The following is a 21,550-nucleotide window of genomic DNA, read 5'->3' as shown; positions in this document are numbered from 1 at the left end:
CTTCAACAGAAGTCAACCAGGAGTCAGTGCGCTCTTAATAGGGTATGGATACTTCACCAAATACTGCAAGTTCCAGTAAGATACTCTGCAGGGGTTTAAATCACATGATCTGCATAAGAATATTTGACTGTTTCCATCCCTTCATTCTCCTGGGATTATTATTTGATCCCAGTGTCTTACTTCACTTCACATCACTTCACTTCACTGTCTCTTCATGAGATGGATTCAGGCATCGTCACCCACACCTGTTGCTAAATGCTGGAGAACACGGTTGGACTTGACTTTAAAAAAAACAAAAGCTTCTTATAAAATATTATAAAATAATAAATAAATGCTATTTTTGACGCATTTTGAGTTGATTTCTTTAATCACATAATGAAGTTTTTACCCATGTTCCCATGATTTTTCATTTTTATTCTCTCTTTACCAGAGAAGATTTGTCTTTTTTTCAACCCCACTTTTACCTGAGTATGTATTGTTTCTTTTGTTAGTCACGTTTACTCATGCCTATGAACTTTAACCCTTTAATACACACATCCAGCAAAGGTTCCTGTGCATGGACGACCAAAAGTGACATAATTAAAAATAAAAGCAGAAATGTATACATTTTTTTTCCCTTTTCCTTATACATGCAATCCTTGTTTTTATAGTCCCTGGTCTCCTCTTTTTACTTAACTTATGCCTCATTATGCAAATTAGGAGGGCTGCCCTTCTTGGTCCAGCCCCTCTACAATTGATGAACAATATAGTGGGGGACTCCATCATCAGGAAAACGCGATTTTTCAACGCCTCCACGCACTGTTTTCCAGGGGCCACAGTCACAAAAATGATCAAAATACTTCCAGGTTTACTCCAAACACTTCCCCACTCCATTAAACGTATCATCTTGCACCTTGGGACCAACGATGTGTTCCGGAGTCACCCCGACGTGCTGAAACGGGACTTCAACAGCCTGTTTGCCATCCTAAAAAACTGTGGAAAATCAGTCTTTATCAGCGGCCCTCTGCCCACCCTCGGCCGCGGCGAACAGAACTTCAGTCGCCTCCTTCACCTCCACTTCTGGCTCCAGGCTGTCTGCGGTATCCATGGCTTTCATTCCATTGACAATTTTAATTTATTTTGGAACCGCCCTTCATTCTACCGGCACGACGGACTTCACCCGAGCAAGCTTGGCAGCCGCATGCTTACAACAAACATACAGCGCACTGTACACACCATTGATTACATACAGGACACCCATGCATGACTACTTACATGCCACGCCCACTCCCCCGTGCCAGCAGTGCCTCCCTCCCTCGGTGAATCACTCCCCCTACAGGCCCCTGCTGTCACTACATCCCTTGCCGTCTGTGAATCGTTCCTCCTACAGGCCCCTACTGTCATTACACCCCCTGCTGTCGGTTGCCCAATTGATACCATTATAACTGTCAGACCCCTCCGTTTCCATGTGACTTTCAAAGAGCCACGCCCCCCTCCCCATAGTGTACTCTCTCCCCTGCCCAAAGCAGCTGCATATACACCACTCACCTGTCTCAAACTCTGTCTTCTCAATATCAGATCACTAACCAATAAGGCCCTTCTCATCTCTGATCTCATCACCGACAAAACTCTGGACATTCTCTGCCTCACAGAAACGTGGCAACAGCCGAATGATTTCACCCAGTTAAATGCAACCACCCCACCTGGCTTTTCCTTTTTTAGTAAACCCCGCGCCACTGGGAGGGGGGGGGGCCTGGCTCTCATCTACCGTAAAAACACAAAAGTCACTGCTCTCACTGTCCCCCAACACTCCTCCTTTGAATGCCTAGCCGTAAAACTCTCTGGACCCAAACCCATCATCATTGTCACCATCTACAGACCACCAAAACCCTCCGCTGTTTTCCTTACTGAATTTTCATCACTGTTAACATCTGTATGCACAATGTCCCCTACTGTTATCCTCCATGGCGACTTCAACATTCATATTGACGACCCATCCTGCACCCTGGCAAAAGACTTCACATCACTCCTGAACTGCCTTGGTATCACACAACACGTCAACCTACCAACACATAACAAAGGTCACATTCTCGATTTAATCTGCTGCACAGACATAACTCCCGCCAACCTCACTATCATGGACTTCCCCATCTCGGACCACAAAGCCATACTTTATGACATCCATACCCAACTGCACAAAATCAAAGAACAACGGATCATCTCCTTCAGGAACATCAAACACATCAACCCCACAGATCTCTCTACCCTTATCAGCTCCTTCCCCAATCCCCCCTCATCCTCCTCCCCTGCTGACCTGGTAAACCACTACAACAACTGTCTCTCCTCCTCCCTCACTGCCCTGGCTCCACTGAAAACCCGCTCAGTTTCATTTACCCACTCCGCCCCCTGGTTCACCCCCGACCTCCACCAGCTCAAAACCACAGGCCGTCGACTGGAGCGACTCTACAAAAAGACCGGACTCACTGTGCACAACCAAATGTACTCCGACCACCTCCACCACTACAAAAATGCACTTAATACTGCCAAATCATCATATTACTCCAACCTCATTAACTCTGCCACAGGAAACAATAGAGTCCTTTTCTCAACTGTCAACCACTTACTTCAGCCTCCAAAAACCCTCCCTCCAGACATCTCCACTGACCAGTGCACCGCCTTCCTGGACTTCTTCAGCTCCAAAATAAACATCATTCACCATCAACTGGCCTCAACACGCACTCCCACAAACGACCCACCCTGGATAACTACCACCAACCAACCTCTCTCCAGCTCTCTCACCAATTTCACTCCGGTATCAGAACACACCATCTCAGAACTCATTCGTAAAGCCAAAACCACCACCTGTCAGCTCGATCCCCTCCCCACCCTGCTTGTCAAAGCATGTCTGCCATCCATTTCCCCCATGATTACTGAAATAATTAACTCTTCCCTCACCACTGGAACTGTTCCCCCAATCCTCAAACTAGCTGCCATCACACCCACCTTAAAAAAACCCGGTGCAGACCCATCCGACCTCAATCATTACAGGCCCATCTCCAACCTTCCCTTCATCTCCAAAACTCTGGAAAGGGTGGTTGCAGCACAATTACAGTCCCACCTCAATTCAAATAACCTCCACGAACCCTTCCAATCCGGTTTCCGTCCCAATCACAGCACTGAAACAGCCATGGTTAAAATCACCAACGACCTCCTCCGTGCAGCTGACTCCGGCCTACTCACCATCCTCATCCTCCTGGACCTCAGCGCAGCTTTCGACACCATTTCTCACCCAATACTCCTGGACCGCCTGGCTGGCATTGGGATCACTGGTGTTGCCCTCTCCTGGCTTTCATCATACCTCACTGACCGTCAACAGTTTGTCCAACTACGGAACCATAAATCTGGGTGCACGGGTGTCACAATGGGTGTCCCCCAGGGGTCAGTATTGGGTCCACTTCTCTTCACCATCTACCTCCTACCCCTAGGTTCAATTCTCCGTCACCATAGGGTCCATTTTCACACTTACGCCGATGACACTCAGATATATATCTCCTCCAACCCCACCGCTGCCATTCCTCCCACTTCCCTCACCACCTGCCTACACGACATCAATACCTGGATGAGCAATAACTTTTTAAAACTCAACGGCAATAAAACTGAGGCTCTTCTCATCGGCTCCAAATCCACCCTCACCAAGTCACAACCCTCTCCCGCCCCTCCCATCATCATCGACGGCTTCCCGGTACCCTTTTCCCCCCACGTCAAGAGCCTCGGCGTCATTTTGGACAGCACACTTTCATTTGCACCTCACATCCATAACATCACCCGGACTGCCTTCTTCCACCTCCGCAACATCTCCAGACTCCGTCCAGCACTGTCCCAATCCAGCACAGAAATCCTGGTCCACTCATTCATCACATCCCGTATTGATTACTGCAACGCCCTCCTCACTGGCCTCCCAACCAAACTCACCGACAAACTGCAACTCATACAGAACTCGGCCGCCCGGATCATCACCCGCACCAAGTCATCTGATCACATCACCCCCGTCCTCATCCAACTCCACTGGCTCCCAGTCCAATACCGTATCATTTACAAAAACCTCCTCCTCACCCACAAAGCCCTTCACAACCTAGCCCCCACTTACCTCTGTGACCTATTGCAAGATTACACCCCCTCTCGCACCCTCCGCTCAACCTCTGCTGGACTCCTTTACACTCCCACCTCACACCTTAACAGCATGGGTGCCCGAGCTTTCAGCTGCTCGGCACCCAGACTCTGGAACTCCCTCCCCCCACACATAAAACAAATAGACTCCATCACCACATTCAAAACACAACTCAAAACCCACCTGTTCAAACTTGCCCATTCACTATAACCGGACATCACGCACTACTTCCCACCAGTTTGTTTGTCTACTGTTTATTATTTGTCTTGTTGCTTGTATGGATGTTTATTGTATTTTTAATTGTATTTCTTGTGTTTTTATTCTGTAAGGTGACCTTGGGTGTCGTGAAAGGCGCCTCCAAATAAAATGAATTATTATTATTATTAATATGAAACAGGAAGAAGCAGAATTGGGGCCAAAATCAAGACGATTGTGCAACCTAAAGACTAGAACTAATAATAATAATGTTGTAGTGGCCACTCACTAGCACGACACGTGGGTTAGAATTCACAAGAAACTAGCCGGTATTAACGATGTGATGACTTTTCAGTTAGTGTTCTGTTGGTGTTCGTTAATGGCAGTTGAAATGAGAGATTGAAATAAACAAGACAAGTTCCTTCGTCCACGAAAAGCGTTCTTCAGCTCTTTTGTTCCTAAACTCCTACAATGTCCAGATTTGTAGTTAATACACACTAGCTTCTTTGTTTGTTTTATAATGTCCCTTTGACTATCCATACACCACTATACCATTATACGCACATACACTTCAACAAATGTGGGGGGTGTGTATGTTATTCCCAATGTGTCACCAGCGGTTGCGCAATAGTCTTAATTTTGGCTCGATCATGCTCCTTCCTGTTTATTGACCAATAGTAGAGGGGCTGGACCAAGAAGGGCAGCCCTCCTCATTTGCATAATGAGGCAGAAATGCACAAGGTAAAGTAAAAAGAAAAAATTTAAAAACAAGGAATGCATGAATAAGGAAAAGGAAAAACAAAAATACACATATATACACATACACATATATACACATACACATATATATATATATATATATATATATATATATATATATATAGATATAGATATAGATATATATATATATGTATATATATATATATATATATATATATATATATATATATATATATATATATATATATATATATATACATATATATATATATCTATATCTATATCTATATATATATATATATATATATATATATATATATATATATATATATATATATATATATTTCTGCTTTTATTTTTAATCATGTCAGTTTTGGTCCACCAAACCTGTGATGCCTTCCATAGCAAGTGTTAGTTTTGAAATGAGACATGCTGGCTGGGTGTAATTTAATTCAAGATTATCAACTTATAGAATACTATATTTGACTGAAAGAACTTAAGTGTCTCGGCCGAGGAGGAGAAATAGCATCTTATAACCAGTTGAATAATTTATTTCTAGGTGGACTCAGGTAATGGCATAAAAGCCTCAGGTCTAAATCATTTAATATTATTTTGACGTGTTTTGAAAGATCAACTTAGTGCACTTGCCATGCTTCTTCTCACTTACCCCACCGCATTCATGTCACTAGCAATAGCACTCCATTACCACAACGTCATAAGAAATATGCCTCTCAGAAGCCACTTTAGACAACGATTCTGGGGTGCTATGATAGCCAAAATCCAGCCAGCCATCAGAGGTAATTGGCCCCAAATATCTTATGAATGATGCAGAACTGGCACAAATATGCTGTTCAAGGTGTGGAGGGAGCAGCAGGTTGACTTGCTGGTTAGCTCGGTCTCTTTTCTGTTTTTTCTGGATTAGTTTTGCTATTGTTTGTTGGAATGTAGGACAGGCATTAATATAAGCACTATACTTCTGCCTGTGCCTTTTCAGTCAGTATTTTTTTTTGATAATGTTTGTGTTCAATGTTTGTTTGGTGAAGTGACTGAATAAAGAATTTCAATCAAAAAAAAAAACCTTACAGCAGGAAGTTTCCTGGTTTCAGATCTCCCAGCAGGGGTCTTTTTGTGTGGAGTTTGCATGTTCTCCTCATGCTTTCATGGGTTCTTCTCCAAGTATTCTGGTTTCCCTCCACAGCCCAAAATATGTCAGGCTCATTAGTGATTCTGATTGCTCTTAGGTGTGAATGTGTGTGGTTGTTCATCTATGTGTGGCCCTGGTGACCTGTCCAGGGTGTACCGCTGCCATTTACCTGAGGAGAGCTGAGGTAGCCACAAGCAGATCCCTGTTACCCTGACTATGAATAATGGGGTATAGATAATGGATGGATGGATGGATAGGTAGGGGTACTATGATGATTAATGTCTGTTTTTTCACCCACTTTCAGATCCAAATTCATACCCCAATAACCTCACCAAATCTGGCAACCAAAACATCAAGGGAATAGATGCCAGAACAGGCTTATCTGATCATTTTATGATATAATAAGTGCTACTGTAGTGACAAAATTACAAAGAATTAATAAGTGGTATTTCAGTTCATTCATTATGAGCACTTCTGGTACTTCCCTAACGTTACTCTCTTGGTTTTCTGGTCTCTCATCTGTGTAATTTGAAGTCGAGGCATTTATTTTCATTTGCATTCACAAACGTACAGAATCGCAGCTCTGAATCTCAGACGAAGAAAAAAGACCAATGGAAGGAATTTGTATTTTTCATGTAAATGTGTTGTGAAGAAAGAATTAGAAAAAAAGGCTAATAGAATGCATCTCCGACTTTGATACATCACAGGATAAGACTGCTGGTGCATTCGAAGGTCAGGCAGGGAATCAGTTGTTTAGGCCTCTTAATGCTCCTCCCAATTTTATTGATAAGCTAAAAGTAAAGTAAGCAATTCTACGTGATTTCTAACAGACCACCTGGGTGGAGATAGGTGGAGCATGAAAAGGGAGATAGGAAAGAGAGAATGAAGAACAGAGAGAGGAGTGGCACAGATAAGTTGTCGAAAGACAGCACTTGCCCATAGCGTTGATGATACTTTTACTTCATAATTATTTGTTCCAGGAAATATTCAAAACAATATTCAACCACTACCATGCTCAGAATCAACAAGAGTTTGCTGGAGCTTATTTTTTTTTTTTTACGGTAGTATATTTTCATTATTAGCCATCGTATTTTTGATCCTTCTTGACTTCTATCAAAAATGATAACTGACTGATGACAGCGGGCTCTGTGCAGAACTCTAGATAAGGGCCCGATTTACTAAGATCCTAAATAAAGAGTACTAAATTGCGTGTGCACTGAAAAAGTTTGCGCGTGCTGTTTGCGTGTGGTTTGCGGGTGATCAACTAAGATTGCGTGCGCAATTGATAACAGGTGCAAACAGCAGTATTTAAATGAGGTGTTGCGTGTCTTAAGGTTTGCGAGCGCAAACTCTGCGCCATGGAGAGTCTGGATAGAATGCACAGTCACAAGCGCAAAATGAAATTTGACGAGTTGGAGTTAGAGATATTAGTGGAAGAGGCAAATAAACACATTCATGAACTACAGCAAAGAAATTTAAACATTACCAAAAGAAACGCAATATCGGAGAAAACCTGCGATAGAATAAATGCAGTTGGTAACACAAAAAACGGAAAAACGTCTGGTTTTTCATATTTCAATTTTAGGCACAGATCAAAAATACGAAATAGAAAAACGGGCCACAGGACTGAATTTGATTTTAATATTTAATTGGTCGGGTTTGCGTGACCCCGCGGTGCTCGGCATGATCTGAGGAGAAAAAGACATCAGACACAGAGCTGGAGAGCGCTTTGATTCATCTATTTATGAGTTAAGTTTTTATTCAGATGTCCACAGTATATTGCAAATATTATATATTATATAGCAAACACTGACAGTAAATGTGTGACAGACGGGACCATCATATGGCCGTCGATTTAACGCAGAACTATAATTCAGGCGAAGCTGCGCTGATCACAGACACAGCGGGTCGGAGCGGATTTGGTCATGATGTTTAACCTGTGTTTTGTGATTAATAAGCACGGGTTTTAATTAAATGTAATTTACGAAGGATGATGTCACGTTCAATAAGATAAATAGGCTAATCAATAAAATACAAAGTTTTGGCACAAAGGCTTGGCCTGCTTGTGGGGCCCTAAGAGGGCCCTAAGAGTAGAGCGATCTGTCATTTCCGGTTGTTCTTCTTTCCTTTTCTTTTTGGACGACATCACACCTTAGCGCCGCCTGCAGTTATGGGGCATATTACGCCTTGCGCACGTGCAGAACGTACGCTCCAGTCGGCCGTCGGGTTGGTGTGTCCCGGCATTACACGACTGCAGTAAAAAATTTGCCTTAATGTAACATTATGTTGGCTACCTTTGTTTCATTTAAAATTAGCAAAAGCTGCACGGCTCTCTATCACCTCATATTTTCTGTGCTTTCCTGGTCTTTTCTTCATTGAAGCAAACAGGATGATGTTTTACTCAGATATGTGAAATTAGGTTGTGATCCGTTAAGAAGTCTAAAGAGCTGACTCCCCTCATGAGAGTCTTTGTGTGTCTTTAGCAGAAGTGAGCTTCATTATTAAACAACATTTTGTTTGTCTTTGTTAGGCTTCAGTTGAGTGTAACTCTCGCAATCAAAATGTTCCAAAGTTCACAAAGACCGGAACGGTTGGATAGACAGACAAGCGGATGCCTGGCTATTCATGAACCAAAAGCCAGCTGGCATGAATTCTTAATCTCACTCATGAATGCTCATCATTTATTGATGCTGTTCCAGGGGAAAAGTTTACCCTCCTGTCCACGGGATACTGCTCCACTCCCGTATTTGGCTGCTCCCAGACTGGATTAGGTTGGAGTGCTATTTCATGTGTCAAGTGTCCAGTATCTTTACAGAAAAACTTTGCTTTTGTTTTAGTTCTTGTCTTGTGTTTTTTTTTCTTGGGTGTCTTTCTGGCAACTTAAATTCTTAAGCTCTTGTGTCTCCCCGCAGACACAAACACGCAGGATGTTAGTCGTCCCTGTACTGTACACTAGCTACCTCCATCCTCACTGCAAATCTGACTCAAACAACTCTCTTGGTTCCCGTGGAAACCAGGTGCTCAGAGATCAGGAAAGATCCATTTCACACTTCAGCAGACAAAGAGCTGGTTAGACAAAGGAAAGTGGGAGGGAGAGAGGATTAGAGTGAGTGGTGAAAGTGGGTGGTGGTGAGTGGGGTAAAGGAGGTTGACCTTAAAAGATGCACCATTCTTATAGCCCCTTTGTCTCCTAAAATCATGAAAATACCAAGATATAGACTGAAGGAGATGTTGTTGCTTCCCCTCAAGGGAGGTTGTCCACCCCCCCACCACTGCCCTTTAGAGTCGTCAGTACTGAAATGCACAGGATTTATTTAGAAGTGTTTGTATGGAGAAGAGTGAAAATGGCTGCAGTTCTCATTTATTGATGCAGCTTTTATTGTTATCAGCTGCCAGTTCTGCATGCATGCTCCCGACACAAACTAAGAAAGGGAGATGGCTTAATGCGGACGGCCGCCAATAGCTCACAGCAACCGAGAGGATACCAAAGGTCAAGAATTCTTATCTTTTTCAGGAAATGTTATTTTGCACTTACAAAACCTCCTCAGAAACAACAACAGGGAAATTTAATTATCTTTCTAAAGCTGTTTTTCTATAGTCCTCAGTAAGGTTTTCTGCAAACAACATTGATAATGTGCATGTATTTTGTTATATGGAGATCAGTCTGAGTTTAGAGCTTTGCATGAAGCTTAGGAGGTGGATAAAACACTACATGCTGCACTGAGGGATAAAGCCCTCTGCATGATGCTACTTTTCAAGCATTACTCAAGAATACTCATTTTCAGCATTTAATCAGGAAATATGATAAGCGTTAATAAGATCATGTAATAATAAGTTGCAAAAAGTGTGCAAGAGAAGATGTAACCAGTGGGGCCCCCTGAAGACTGTTCTTACAGCGATGTTTTTGTCTGCTTCTTGAAGGTTTTGATCAGATTTACATTCAGAACCTGTCAGAGAATCCAGCATGGTCACTGATCAAAAGGGCACTGAATGGTCACTGCCAAAAAACGAGTCTCTACTTCACTGATCAGAGTTTTCTTTCTCTTTTTTTTCGCACAAACTCTCAAGTAAAAGAGAATTGGATTCATGAAATGATCAATATCAGTGTAGAAATTGTTCCATTATGTATGAATTCATTTGTACATTGTACTTTTTTTCTTCTTTTTGAGGAAAAGGGTACACTTGACAAAGAAATTAATTCAGATGAGTAAGATAGACAGAATTTTGGTTGATTAAGTTTCCTCGTCATATTTGTAAGCTATTTCTAATAGAACAATTAAAAAAGCCTGGGATAGAATTCGCCTGCAGACATTCTCACAAGAGGAAACGTTCACATCTGACTGCAGAAATTCTTCACATTTGGTTTATTGTGGTTATATGTGAACTGCTCCTCCGTAGGCTCTGTTGAACATGACTTAGCTGGCTACAGGAGGTGTGAGAAACCTTGGCCATACCTGCCTGCTGTTGTTTAATGTGTACATTAACCATTGACTGTCTAAATGAACTGTGACATCATCCACCAGTTTCTAAAAGCTTGAGTTAAAGGCAGTTTCAAGATGATGCTGCATGAGCAGCAGCTGAGTCCGTCCAATCCTGGTTAGGCCTGGAAGCTGGTTGGAACACGCTCGCCTATTTTCTATTTTCTTTGCTTTCGGTGAAGGTTCTGGCAAAAGTAGCTAGTCAGTGGTTGGCTAGCAGTCCAATTAATTGAAATGGAAGGGTCCAGGGACTCCAGGCCAACCTGATGGTGGCTCAGGTGGAAGAGCTGGCTGTTCAGGAAGCTGCCTGGGCTAGTGGCCGACAATCCATCCTCTGTTTTCCCCTGGTAACAGCCTTTAGCTGTTAGCAAAGGTAGATGTTGCCTGCTGGTATTATAGAGTTAGGGTTGGACTCATCTAGCCCAACTCAGAAGAAGTTTTTATAATGAACAGCAAAACAAGCTGTTGTTTTTAATATAAGACTTATATTGCTATATTATTATATTGTCTTTATTCACAGCTCACAGGTCAAGTTCATAGAAAATGCTAAATGTGAAATAACTAAAGTGATGACAGCTTGCCATTAATACCATAGACTGCCATGCAGCTGTAAATCAAAAACCACACCCATAATTAGGCACACATAATGCCTAAATTTGTGCTTTTATATAATTTGACCTGATGAGTTACACAAAAATTTATCCCTTTTCCATGTGTTCTGCACCAGGCTTTAAAGTCGTTTATTTCTTCTGTAAATCTGGACATTTTAACATCGGCTTAAAGAAGAGTGGCCATTTGAGAAACTGCACTTCAAGTAGGAAAAGTGGAACCTGCCCCTTGATATTGACAGAAGGACATAATGGTCATATTTATTTCAACTGTTTACTGATAATTTTATCCTAAATTATGGTTATGGCCAACGTGCTTAACACACTTATCAGGTGTCTATTTATAAAAATGGTCAGAGTGGGATGCAAGTTAGGTGTGATTGTTAAGTTGTATACATCCTCAGTTTCCTCTGCCCAATAGAACTCTGGGAGGTGCATTTAAGATGCATGAAGGTACATATGTTGGGATAGGAAGAAAAATGATGAAAGCTATATATAAAGTACATCCCAGATGAGCATCAAACTTGTCATGTTGACAATATTCAGATGTTGTATGTATAGAACTGTTCATACCCATGAAGCACCCGCTGCACTGAAGTGAACACTATTCTGAGCTGCATTTAGACCCTGCTCTCCCACAACTCTGCCGTTTTCAGCTCCGATATCGCAAGAACAAGTAAACAGATGTGGGAAAAGGCCATTATCTGAAAGGTTGTCAAAGTATCTAAACAGTTTAGTTCTAGCGCGGTAAGAAGTCTGAGGTGATTGTGATCAGCACGTCTGTCCTATGAAGATATGATGGAACAGGGAAGAAGAAAAATGTCTTATGAATTCAGCCGATTCACCTTGTTGTGAAAAACCTTTCCTCTGCAGCAATAAGTCAACGTATCGATGTGCTTGCTGTTTTTCTATGTGTACGCACTGCTTTCAGTATTGATTTGCTTTACTGTGAGACAAACTGTGCAGAGACACTACCTGAACAGCAAGAGACACACACAGGGTCATTTTAATCATTTAATGGAAAGCGACTTGCAGTTTAGGAGCTTTAAAGACAAAAAGCATCATGTATGTTCAGGATCTGCCTTTCACCCTCAGATGTACATGGACCCCTCATTGACTAGCTGATGGTTCACTGAGCTGCTCTAGCGGCAGGAAGACAGAAACAAGGTTTAATTGGTAACACAGTTATCAACAGCTGGACCGATACCGGTGGTTGGAGATGCTTGGTTCCCTCACTAACTGTGAGCAAGCTTAGTTACTCTTAATTAGATGACTGATTCCCTACTGATTCCCAGTCTTAACCTTTCAACCCTCTTGATGCTATTTATCAAATCTTAAGCAATCTTGTTAAAGTGATTTCGAGTGAGGATTGTACTACATTGTTTTACACGATTAAAAGTACAGTATTCCAGAGAACAACATAACTACAAGTGTAAGGATTTGGTCAGGATTTTAAAGGTTAAATGATTCCATTTTATTTATTTTTTGATATTTAAACCGTGAGAATCAGTACCAGTAAAGAGCAGGCTATCATCCCTGGAGTAAAATGTTGGCAGGAATTTTTGATTTTCTTTATTTTCAGTTTCAGCTAACTGTGATCAAGATTCAGGAGACTCATTTACATTTCAATCCCACTTTGTGCCTGTTCAGTCATCCTGACCACTGAGCGAGCAGCACATTTGTTAGCTGTCTGCGAAACATCACATCATTTACTGCCATGCTTGGCTTATTTTCTTCCAGTATTGCCTTTTTGTTGTTTTTGTTGTTGTTTTTCATTCTGTGATCAGAGAAATTTTAATTCAAACAAAGTTCCCCCCAGTAAAAATAAACAGCTGCGATTGTCAGCATTCAATTAGCTCAGCAGTGATCTGTGGGTGAATGACTTCAGCAATCGCTTGAACTAATGCCTGGAATTGAACACTTGTATAAGTATATAACAAATGTAAGTTGTTTTTTTGAGAGATTGTCATTGTGCAAAACAGCTAAGCTAAGAGCTAACAGCTAAGATATTGTAGCTATTATTGCATCCCTCTGTGGATGAAACGGCATGAATCTTTCCAAAGGTCATCATACCCATCAATCATACCAAGTTTAGCTAAGTTTGGATAATTACATCACCAGAACATTAATTTGAACAATTTTTTTCCCAGCATACTTTCGAGATGAATTTCTAGAACGTTTGTGTGTTGTAAACGTTTGTCATAAACAATGACAGACTATATATTTTTATTTTAAGTTTGTTTGTTTATGTGTTTTTCTTTTTTTTTTCCAAAACATTTTTTATGATAGAAAAGGATGGCAGTAAATGTTTTGTATCAGTCACCTTCCAAGAAATCTGAGGAAAAGCAATTTTTTTCTACCAACTGAGGTTGCTGATATCTGAGATAAAATGTAAAGAAGTTTATAACAGCACCCCCTGAAGACCCACTTTGTTTGTGCTTAATAGGCTGATGTATTAACATGGCTTATAGAAAACTTTAGAAAAAAAAAAACAACTTCAGTCAATATTTAGCCCAAGTATGATGTAAAGTCCAAGTATTCAGCCAAGTCAATGCTGGCCTGGCTTCAGGACTCCTTGAGTGTACTTTAGTGGCCCAGCGAAAGTCAAGAAAGAGCATCTTTTGAGAGACCCGAGGTGGCTGCAGACGGGGCGATGGACCTTAGAGGACGTGCCAGGGAGAAATTGAAGGAAGACATAAAAGTTGTAATAGCTGCTAGATAAGTTACTTGCTCAGCTAGTCAGTAACTAGTCTGTCAACAGTAGCCAGCAGCTGGAATTACTGGCTTAGACACATGAGCTCCCTAGATCAAATAAATAGTTAATTTCTCCTGTCTATCAGTCATTAGCACACGCTACATCAGTAGCTGGCTCCTGGTGGAGGATGCAGCCTTCATCGCCTTCTCAGCTGTCTTAGTCTTATAAACATAGAAAGAAAACCCAACAACAATAAGTCCAGAACTTAATTTTTGCTTTCTGTTTATAGGATATTGAAAGTGGAATCGTCATTTGCAGTGGCAGAAAGGCAGCTTTGAGTTGAGGAGGTGAACGCTCATCAAATGTTACCCAGAAAAACGTCTCTAGTGCTTTATAATGGTTGCAGTATGTCGATAAGTGGATGATGGTGTGTGCACTTGTGTCAAAGAAATCACACAGTAACAGCAGTAAAATTGCATCTAGATTAGAATAGCCAAAGACATATGCTTTCAGCCACTGGCCAGTACCGCGAGGACACCTGACTGCTGCCTCCCGCATGTCTGCTCTTAAAATGTTTTGTATGTCCTGTGGATTCTTGCAGTCGATGTGTTTCAAACAGTGCTGATTAGCCATCTACCATCTGCTGGGCTGTGTGAGGAGAGCAACTCATTATTCAGCCTGTTGTGCCTTCTCTGAAGCCGTAGCTGCGCTCCAGCTATCAGGCAAACCTGCAGGGCCTCTTCGTATGGAAGCAGCAGGGAGCAGCTCGATTATGCAGTGTTACTGCACAAAAGTGGCCGAGCTGTGGGTATCTGTCTGACAGAGAATGAGCTTGTCCTACGGGCAATCTTTGCTTCCAACTGAGACACAACAAAATACTTCTGTCTCATATAGGATGTGATGTACAGAGAACTTCTATGCATCCAAGGTCATCATCTCCCAGTAGTATGGATCAGTCTGTAAGAGTGAAATCATCTTATTTGTGAGCTACGCTGCAAGAAAAGTAATATTTTAACTTTGTGTTTGAAATGTCATGATTTTTTGATGTTTTTCAGGACCTGGTGGGCAGTGCGCCACCTCAGAGAAACTGGAAAGGAATAGCAATCGCCTTACTGGTCATCCTCATCATCTGTTCCCTGATTGTCACCTCAGTGATCCTGCTGACCCCTCGTACGTATCACACTCACAAACATAAACAATCAGAGTGTGCACACTTTATTAGTAGAAAACTGGTAGTCTGCTTTGTCCTACCATTGTCCTGCCATCATCCTGCCGCCCCCTGTTTGTTTAACTTGTTGTTTACACCCTAAGACTTCTCTGCATGTCCTCTACTGGACATGTAAGAGGAGCTGTGATATAACAGCTGTATGTGTCTAAATATGTGTTGGAGAAAAATGTTTTGTAACTTTTCCTTCAGTCAAAATAAAGATGCGTTATGAAAGCAGAATGTCCAAAATCTTAAGTTTGAGAATTGTGTGTCAAAATGTTTCAACAATATTCACATGAATACACAACTAAATTTGAACCCAAAACCTGGTCTAGTTACTGTATATCTTGATACCCTTTTGATCTTATTAATGTTTAATTCTTTTTGATATAATATAAAAAATTATAATTCAGCGGGTCTAATATTTGTGATTTTTCTCTCATATAGATTCACATTCATAAGAACAAAAAAAAAGAACAAATCAATAGTTTGAGGTGAGAGCCAAAGAAAGGTTGAACTGACATTGAACAATACAATAGAGTGCTTTCACAGCTTTGTTCTTAAAATAATTCAAGATCATCACTCTGTCAGGCTCTAACAAGATTGCATAATATATTTATAAAAATATAGACACAAAGAATTATTTGCATTTTATACATAATGGAAAATGCATTTAATATTTATGAAAATCTCTCTCTTATCCATCCATCCATCCATCCATTATCTATCCCACTTATTCTAATGCAGGGTAATGGAAAAAAAAATAATCGCATTTTTGTTTACTCTTTTCATATGGTATGAGGACAGGCATACCACTAAATGCTCTATTATTTTTAAGGGCCACTGATAATTGACATGTTGCCATGGTGACTAGAATGATGTGCTGCATCTGTTTAGCAATTTGAACAAAGACAGTACACACTCTCAATTTGAAAGTTTTGCATATCAGAAATGAGAAAAATGTTACATCTAGTCCTTACCAGAGTGTAAAACGAGTTTAATATGACCAACAACAAACCATGTTATATTAAATATGCCATTTGTTGTTACATATTACGTTATTATTTATGTAACAAAAAGTAACAATATGCATAAGTGTGTGGGGAAAACATAGTTTTTCTTTATGGCTTTTGAAGGAATTGAGAGGATAAGCAGCAGTCAGGTGCTGCAAATCAAACACACCCAATTAAATTTTCATCACCACATATGGGCACCTTTTAAAAAGCAGAAGTTTTGATACTTTTCATTGAATCCTCCTATGCATGATGAATATACAGATTTTTCACATGTGGAAGAGGAGACTTGCCGCTTTTCCCAAGAGAGGACATCCTAGCTGTTTTACACCAAGGTCAGAACGTGTGTAAAGCTCAGAGAAATCACAAAAACCCTGAGAGCTACATCTCAGACTTTACAGGACAGTGCAATTAGAGCTAACCTGAACAAGTATGGCTTGTTTGGAAGAGCTGGCAAGAGAAAGCCAAATCTTACAAAGCATGACAACCCTGCGACTTATGTACTAATGTCATTTGGGTATACTGGACCAAAATTGTGATGTCTGAGCACAATATCATAACAAAACATTGTTTAACAACCCCTATTGTAAAGCACAGTGGTGGAGGGGTAATGATTTATGCCTTTTCTGCATTTTGGGTTGCAACCCAGCTGCAAGTGTTGTTCATTTGACGATGTATACCTAATTTTAGAACTACTTAAAGAGCAGAAAATGTTGTCCATAATGTCCTTGTAGGAGCCAATTGGTCTTTGTTTTGTTGATGGTTTTGGCCCTGAGATGGCGATGGTATGTCTACCTGCACTAGAGTGGGAGGTCATCTGTCACAGGTCAGGTGAGGTTCATTTAAGTATCACAGGTGTGTATTGATTGGGAGAATGGAGCACACGCATGAAGGACACACGGTTTTTACCGTGACAGTGGGTGACAATGAGTTCAGTATTTTGGATATCCGTTTTTTTTTGTTTAATCCGTTCTATCACCAATTTTCTGGATATCAGCACCATTAAATTATCTCAAGCCTGTGTTGTGTCATCTGCCAAATTCAACATCTGCAATAAATGGAAATGGATCAATTCAAAGGTTTTTTTTGGACATTATGCACTCTAGAAGTGGACACACTTTTTCCCACCACTGTACTAAAACCAATTCTGACCACGTGGGGGCATATCTGAAAAGCGTGTCCCAAAAAACTCAATTGTACATCTCTTGTGGAAGAAACTAGTATTACAAGACATGTCAGACTGTCCACACTAATTAGCACAGTATTGGCTTCTTTGTCAACACATCAAATGTATATGCCCCCATGTGATCAGAAGTATTTTCCATTGTTATTGCAAAGTTACATCAGCTAAATGGCAGAGCGTTCTGGCTCTTGAATCACACGCAGCATTGGTAATTTAATAACCTTCTTTGAGCAAGGCATGTTTTTTTTTCACAGACAGCGCTGTGTCTGGATGGTGATTACATGCCAGTTTTACAATCAGGCTGGGTCATCGTCTCACTAGTTAATGGGCCTTTTAATGTGTCGTGTCACTCCGGCCTGTTTAATAGAGATGATTATGCAGTGATAGCTCCAGTTCTCTGTCAGCTAAACACAGCTTCACAGATATAATTTGCCTCCCAGTGGAAAACTACTCTCACCGCTCCCTTTTCTGTATCTTGCCAGGTTTTTCAAGTTGATTAACACCAGTGTTTTACAGGGTATTTACTCTCTCGCTCCTCAGAAGGTTCTGTTAGAGAATCAGTCGGATTAGCAGTTTGTACAATACGAGCGGGGCTGTCAATCATCATGCCAGCTTACGTTTGATACATGTTTCTGAGGAAAAGATGTAGCAGAAAAGATTTACCAGGTTCAACCATTTATCATGGCTTCTTCCCTCATATCCGAACGTCATTGTTGTGTGCTCCACTTGAAGTACAAATGCCAGCTTCGGCTGTCTTTTTGAGTTTTGGGTAAAAAAAAAGAAAAAGAAAAAAAGAGTTGTAAGCCATCTGCCAAGAACGCAGCAGGAATCTGTGAACTGATGCTCCTTCAGCTCAAAAGAGCAATACCAAGGACTTTTTTATTGTTTGTACTTTGTTCTAATTTATTTGAAGGAAATAGCTGTTTTACTGCAGGATCTCCAGAGGAAAAAAAAGAGCAGACAGACAGTGTAGTGAGATAGTGAAAACCACAAAGCTGCACACCCCCTTCACTTTTAGCTCTGAAACTAGTAAAACGCTTACTTGAAATGAAAACGGGTATCAGGAGGCAAACAAAGCCTTCTTGAAACTTTCCTGAAAAAAAATCACTTGAGCATTTCTGGATGAACGTATGTGTACGTCTCTATATGTCATATTTAATGTATGCATGGTTGTTTATCTTCTGGTGACATCCCTCGACAGATGAAGATAACAGTCTGGCCCTGAAGAAGAAAGTAACTATAGAAGATGTCTTTGGTCCAGGCCTTCGCATCCATGATCCAGGTGCTAAATGGCTCAGCGGTGAGTGAACAGTTTATCTTTGACATTTAAAATCTGTGACACAACACATATCTAGACATTTTGACATTTTTGTTCAAGACTCAGTATTCACATCTTCATTGGTATTCACATCTGACACATTTCTTCAGAAGGAAAAGTTTTAAGTCTCTAGCCAACCAAGAAAAGAGAAAAGAGACAGTGAGCAAACAGGAAGCTGTGTAGATGAAATAAAATGCTGGTTTTCATCTCAATTAAATCACAGAGCAAACAAAGCCTGTTTTTCTAGCTCATGATGGCGAACACTATCCAAACAAAATGGAACTTTTACTTTGAGGCACATAAATGTGAAAATCTTCGTCCAAAAAAGCAAGCAAATCCAACACAATATAATGTGGATGCACACACACTGAATCTAACTGAGATGATGAGTGCAAGCTTTAAAACTAATTTAACAAAACAGGTGGCATATTCACAGTCAGGTAGTCTAAACTGAAGATTGATCATGGCCTTCAAACCCCAAATGTACAAATGAATGACAAGGGAAAGCCTCGTTAAGCTCGATGCATCCTGCTGGTCGGTATAAGAAGTGTTTAATGTGGTTGCAGGCTGAAGATAGATCAATAGTAAGTTTTAAAAAACAACAGCAACAAAACATAATTTTAATGCAATACTTTGAATTAGACAAAGATAATATTGATGTCTAGTGTGTTACAGCTTCAAAAACAGGGAACCAGGAAACCCCAGACTTCTCTATCCGTGGCCACTTCATCCAGCTAATCTGGGGGATCCAAAGATGTTCCCAGGCCAGCCGAGAGACGTAGTCCCTCCAGCGTGGCCAGGAGGCATCCTCACCAGATGCCTGAGCCACCTCAGCTGACTCTCGATGCGGAGGATAGCGGCTCGACTCTGAGCTCCTCATCGGATGACCAAGCTTCTCACCCTGGGAGGAAGCTAATTTCTGCCGCTTGTACCTGCAGTCTTGTTCTTTCGGTCACTACCCACAGCTCGTGACCACAGCTGAGGGGAGGAACGTAGGCCGACTGGTAAATGGAGAGCTTCACCTTTCGACTCAGCTCCTTCTTCAGCATGACAGATCGTTGCTGAGTCTGCATCGATCTCCCGCTCTTTTCTTCACCCACTCAACCCTGAGATACTTGAACTCCTCCACTTGGGGCAGTATCTGATTCCCGACCCGGAGAGGACACTCCACCCTTTCCCGACTGAGGACCATGGTCTCGGATTTAGAGGTGCTGAATCTCATCCCTGAGCATCCCTGAGCAAACTGCAGCATAAATCATTGAAGGAAGCCCAATATATGCTTAAGTTCACCAGCAGATGACTTTGAAAACCAGTACACATCTCCGTAGGAGTTCCTCTGTAGCTCAAACTGTAGAGTGTTGACTCCCTTTGAGGCAGCTGTGGTGCAGGAGGTGGAGCAGTCGTCTCCAAGCCTGACAGTTGCTGGTTTGGTTCCTGGCCTCTATGTCCTTGGCCGAGGCCCTGAAGTCCACATTGACTTCTAATGTGTTCATTGGTATGTGAGTTTGTGTTTGAAAGTGCTGAGAGTGCTGTGTGGATGGATGAGTGTTCAGCAAGACTAGAAAATTATGAAATAAATTCAGTCATAAACATAAATGAATATATGAGTCACATATAAATACAGTTCATTTACCGTGTACAGGTAGGTCTGTGCATAGTTACGGCTGAAGATTTGCTTCATCTAATTCCATTTCCCCTTTCTGCAACTGTTTAACAAAGGCAAAAGACCAAAAATCATAAAATTATCAATGTCATTTTAAGTAAGTCAATAAATAAAGATTTTTACAGCTTTGATAAGTCAAGCCTTTTAACATCTGGACCTTATATGGTAATAGGACTAGTTGGTTTGGTCCTGTCAGACTTTAAACTTCTTACATGAAGATAATCAGAAAACTTAGGAAAGTGAACATTTTTTACTCTTTTAATCCTGAAACGCTTTCGTTTTACAAGTTACATATTTTTATATATTTATTTTTACTTTAAATCATCACTAAATCATACCAATTCTGTGTAATATACAGTATAAAAGGAGCTTTTAAGAGGGGTTTTGGGACCATGCTCTACCAAACTAACATCACACGGACAGGTTACGCTGAAAACACTTTGCATGCATGCAATGACGGCCACATTGACCGTCACCGGGCATGTTGTGCACAGAGACGTTATGACCTTACATCTGTCCTGTGTTCTGCTGCGCAGATTGCTTCCCTAATTACTTAAATTACCCACTGATTAACATGCAATTAGTCACATTCTCATGTGTCTGTGCCCTTCATTCACAACGTGATGAAAACATTTTCAGTACCTGATGTAACTCCAGCAATTTATTGAGTGACATTGCACTTGTCAGTTAAGTTAATGCACTCAACTGCCTTTCGGAGCGAATGACCTTCTGATGAGAAACCCAAAGGGACAACCTCACACTGGAGCAGTCCTCATCAATATTTTGTAGGCTTCATTCACAGTATGGGTAATTGATCCCCATTACACTTTGATCACATTTTGCTTCAGCAGTCTTTGGACTCAACTCTGACTTTCTCACCGGAGTACAGGATCCAAAGACAAATGATTTAACCTTCGCATAAATATCTAAAACAAAGAGGAGCTGCTTTTTGTTTGGCAAGCATGAAATATATATATATATATTGAAATATAATTAAATATACAACAATAACAAGTTCATCCTTTTCATTAATCTCATACAAGTCCTGTCCTTGAAGTGCAGTTTTTATTTAATTTTTCCAGATCTCAAGAAAAATAAGTTCCCTCTGACTGGCTCTGTCCATTCATCCTTGTTTGACATGTACCATTATAAAACATGACACCATAGACTGCAATACAT

At 41.0% G+C, this 21,550-nt stretch overlaps 1 protein-coding gene across 4 annotated transcripts in view; it reads left to right on the top strand.

Annotated features, from left to right (window-relative positions):
* LOC133452733 (dipeptidyl aminopeptidase-like protein 6) overlaps positions 1-21,550 on the top strand; it is a 98,911-nt gene that overhangs the window by 49,467 nt on the left and 27,894 nt on the right. For all 4 annotated transcript variants that reach the window (XM_061732322.1, XM_061732325.1, XM_061732321.1 and 1 more), the window contains exons 2-3: positions 15,043-15,157; positions 18,592-18,690. In XM_061732322.1, coding sequence (XP_061588306.1) covers positions 15,043-15,157; positions 18,592-18,690 — 214 coding nt within the window. The remainder of the gene's footprint in view (positions 1-15,042; positions 15,158-18,591; positions 18,691-21,550) is intronic.

The sequence above is a fragment of the Cololabis saira genome, chromosome 10 (assembly GCF_033807715.1).
Source record: "Cololabis saira isolate AMF1-May2022 chromosome 10, fColSai1.1, whole genome shotgun sequence".
Lineage (NCBI taxonomy): Eukaryota > Metazoa > Chordata > Actinopteri > Beloniformes > Belonidae > Cololabis > Cololabis saira.
This window is presented reverse-complemented; position numbering and strand designations above follow the sequence as displayed.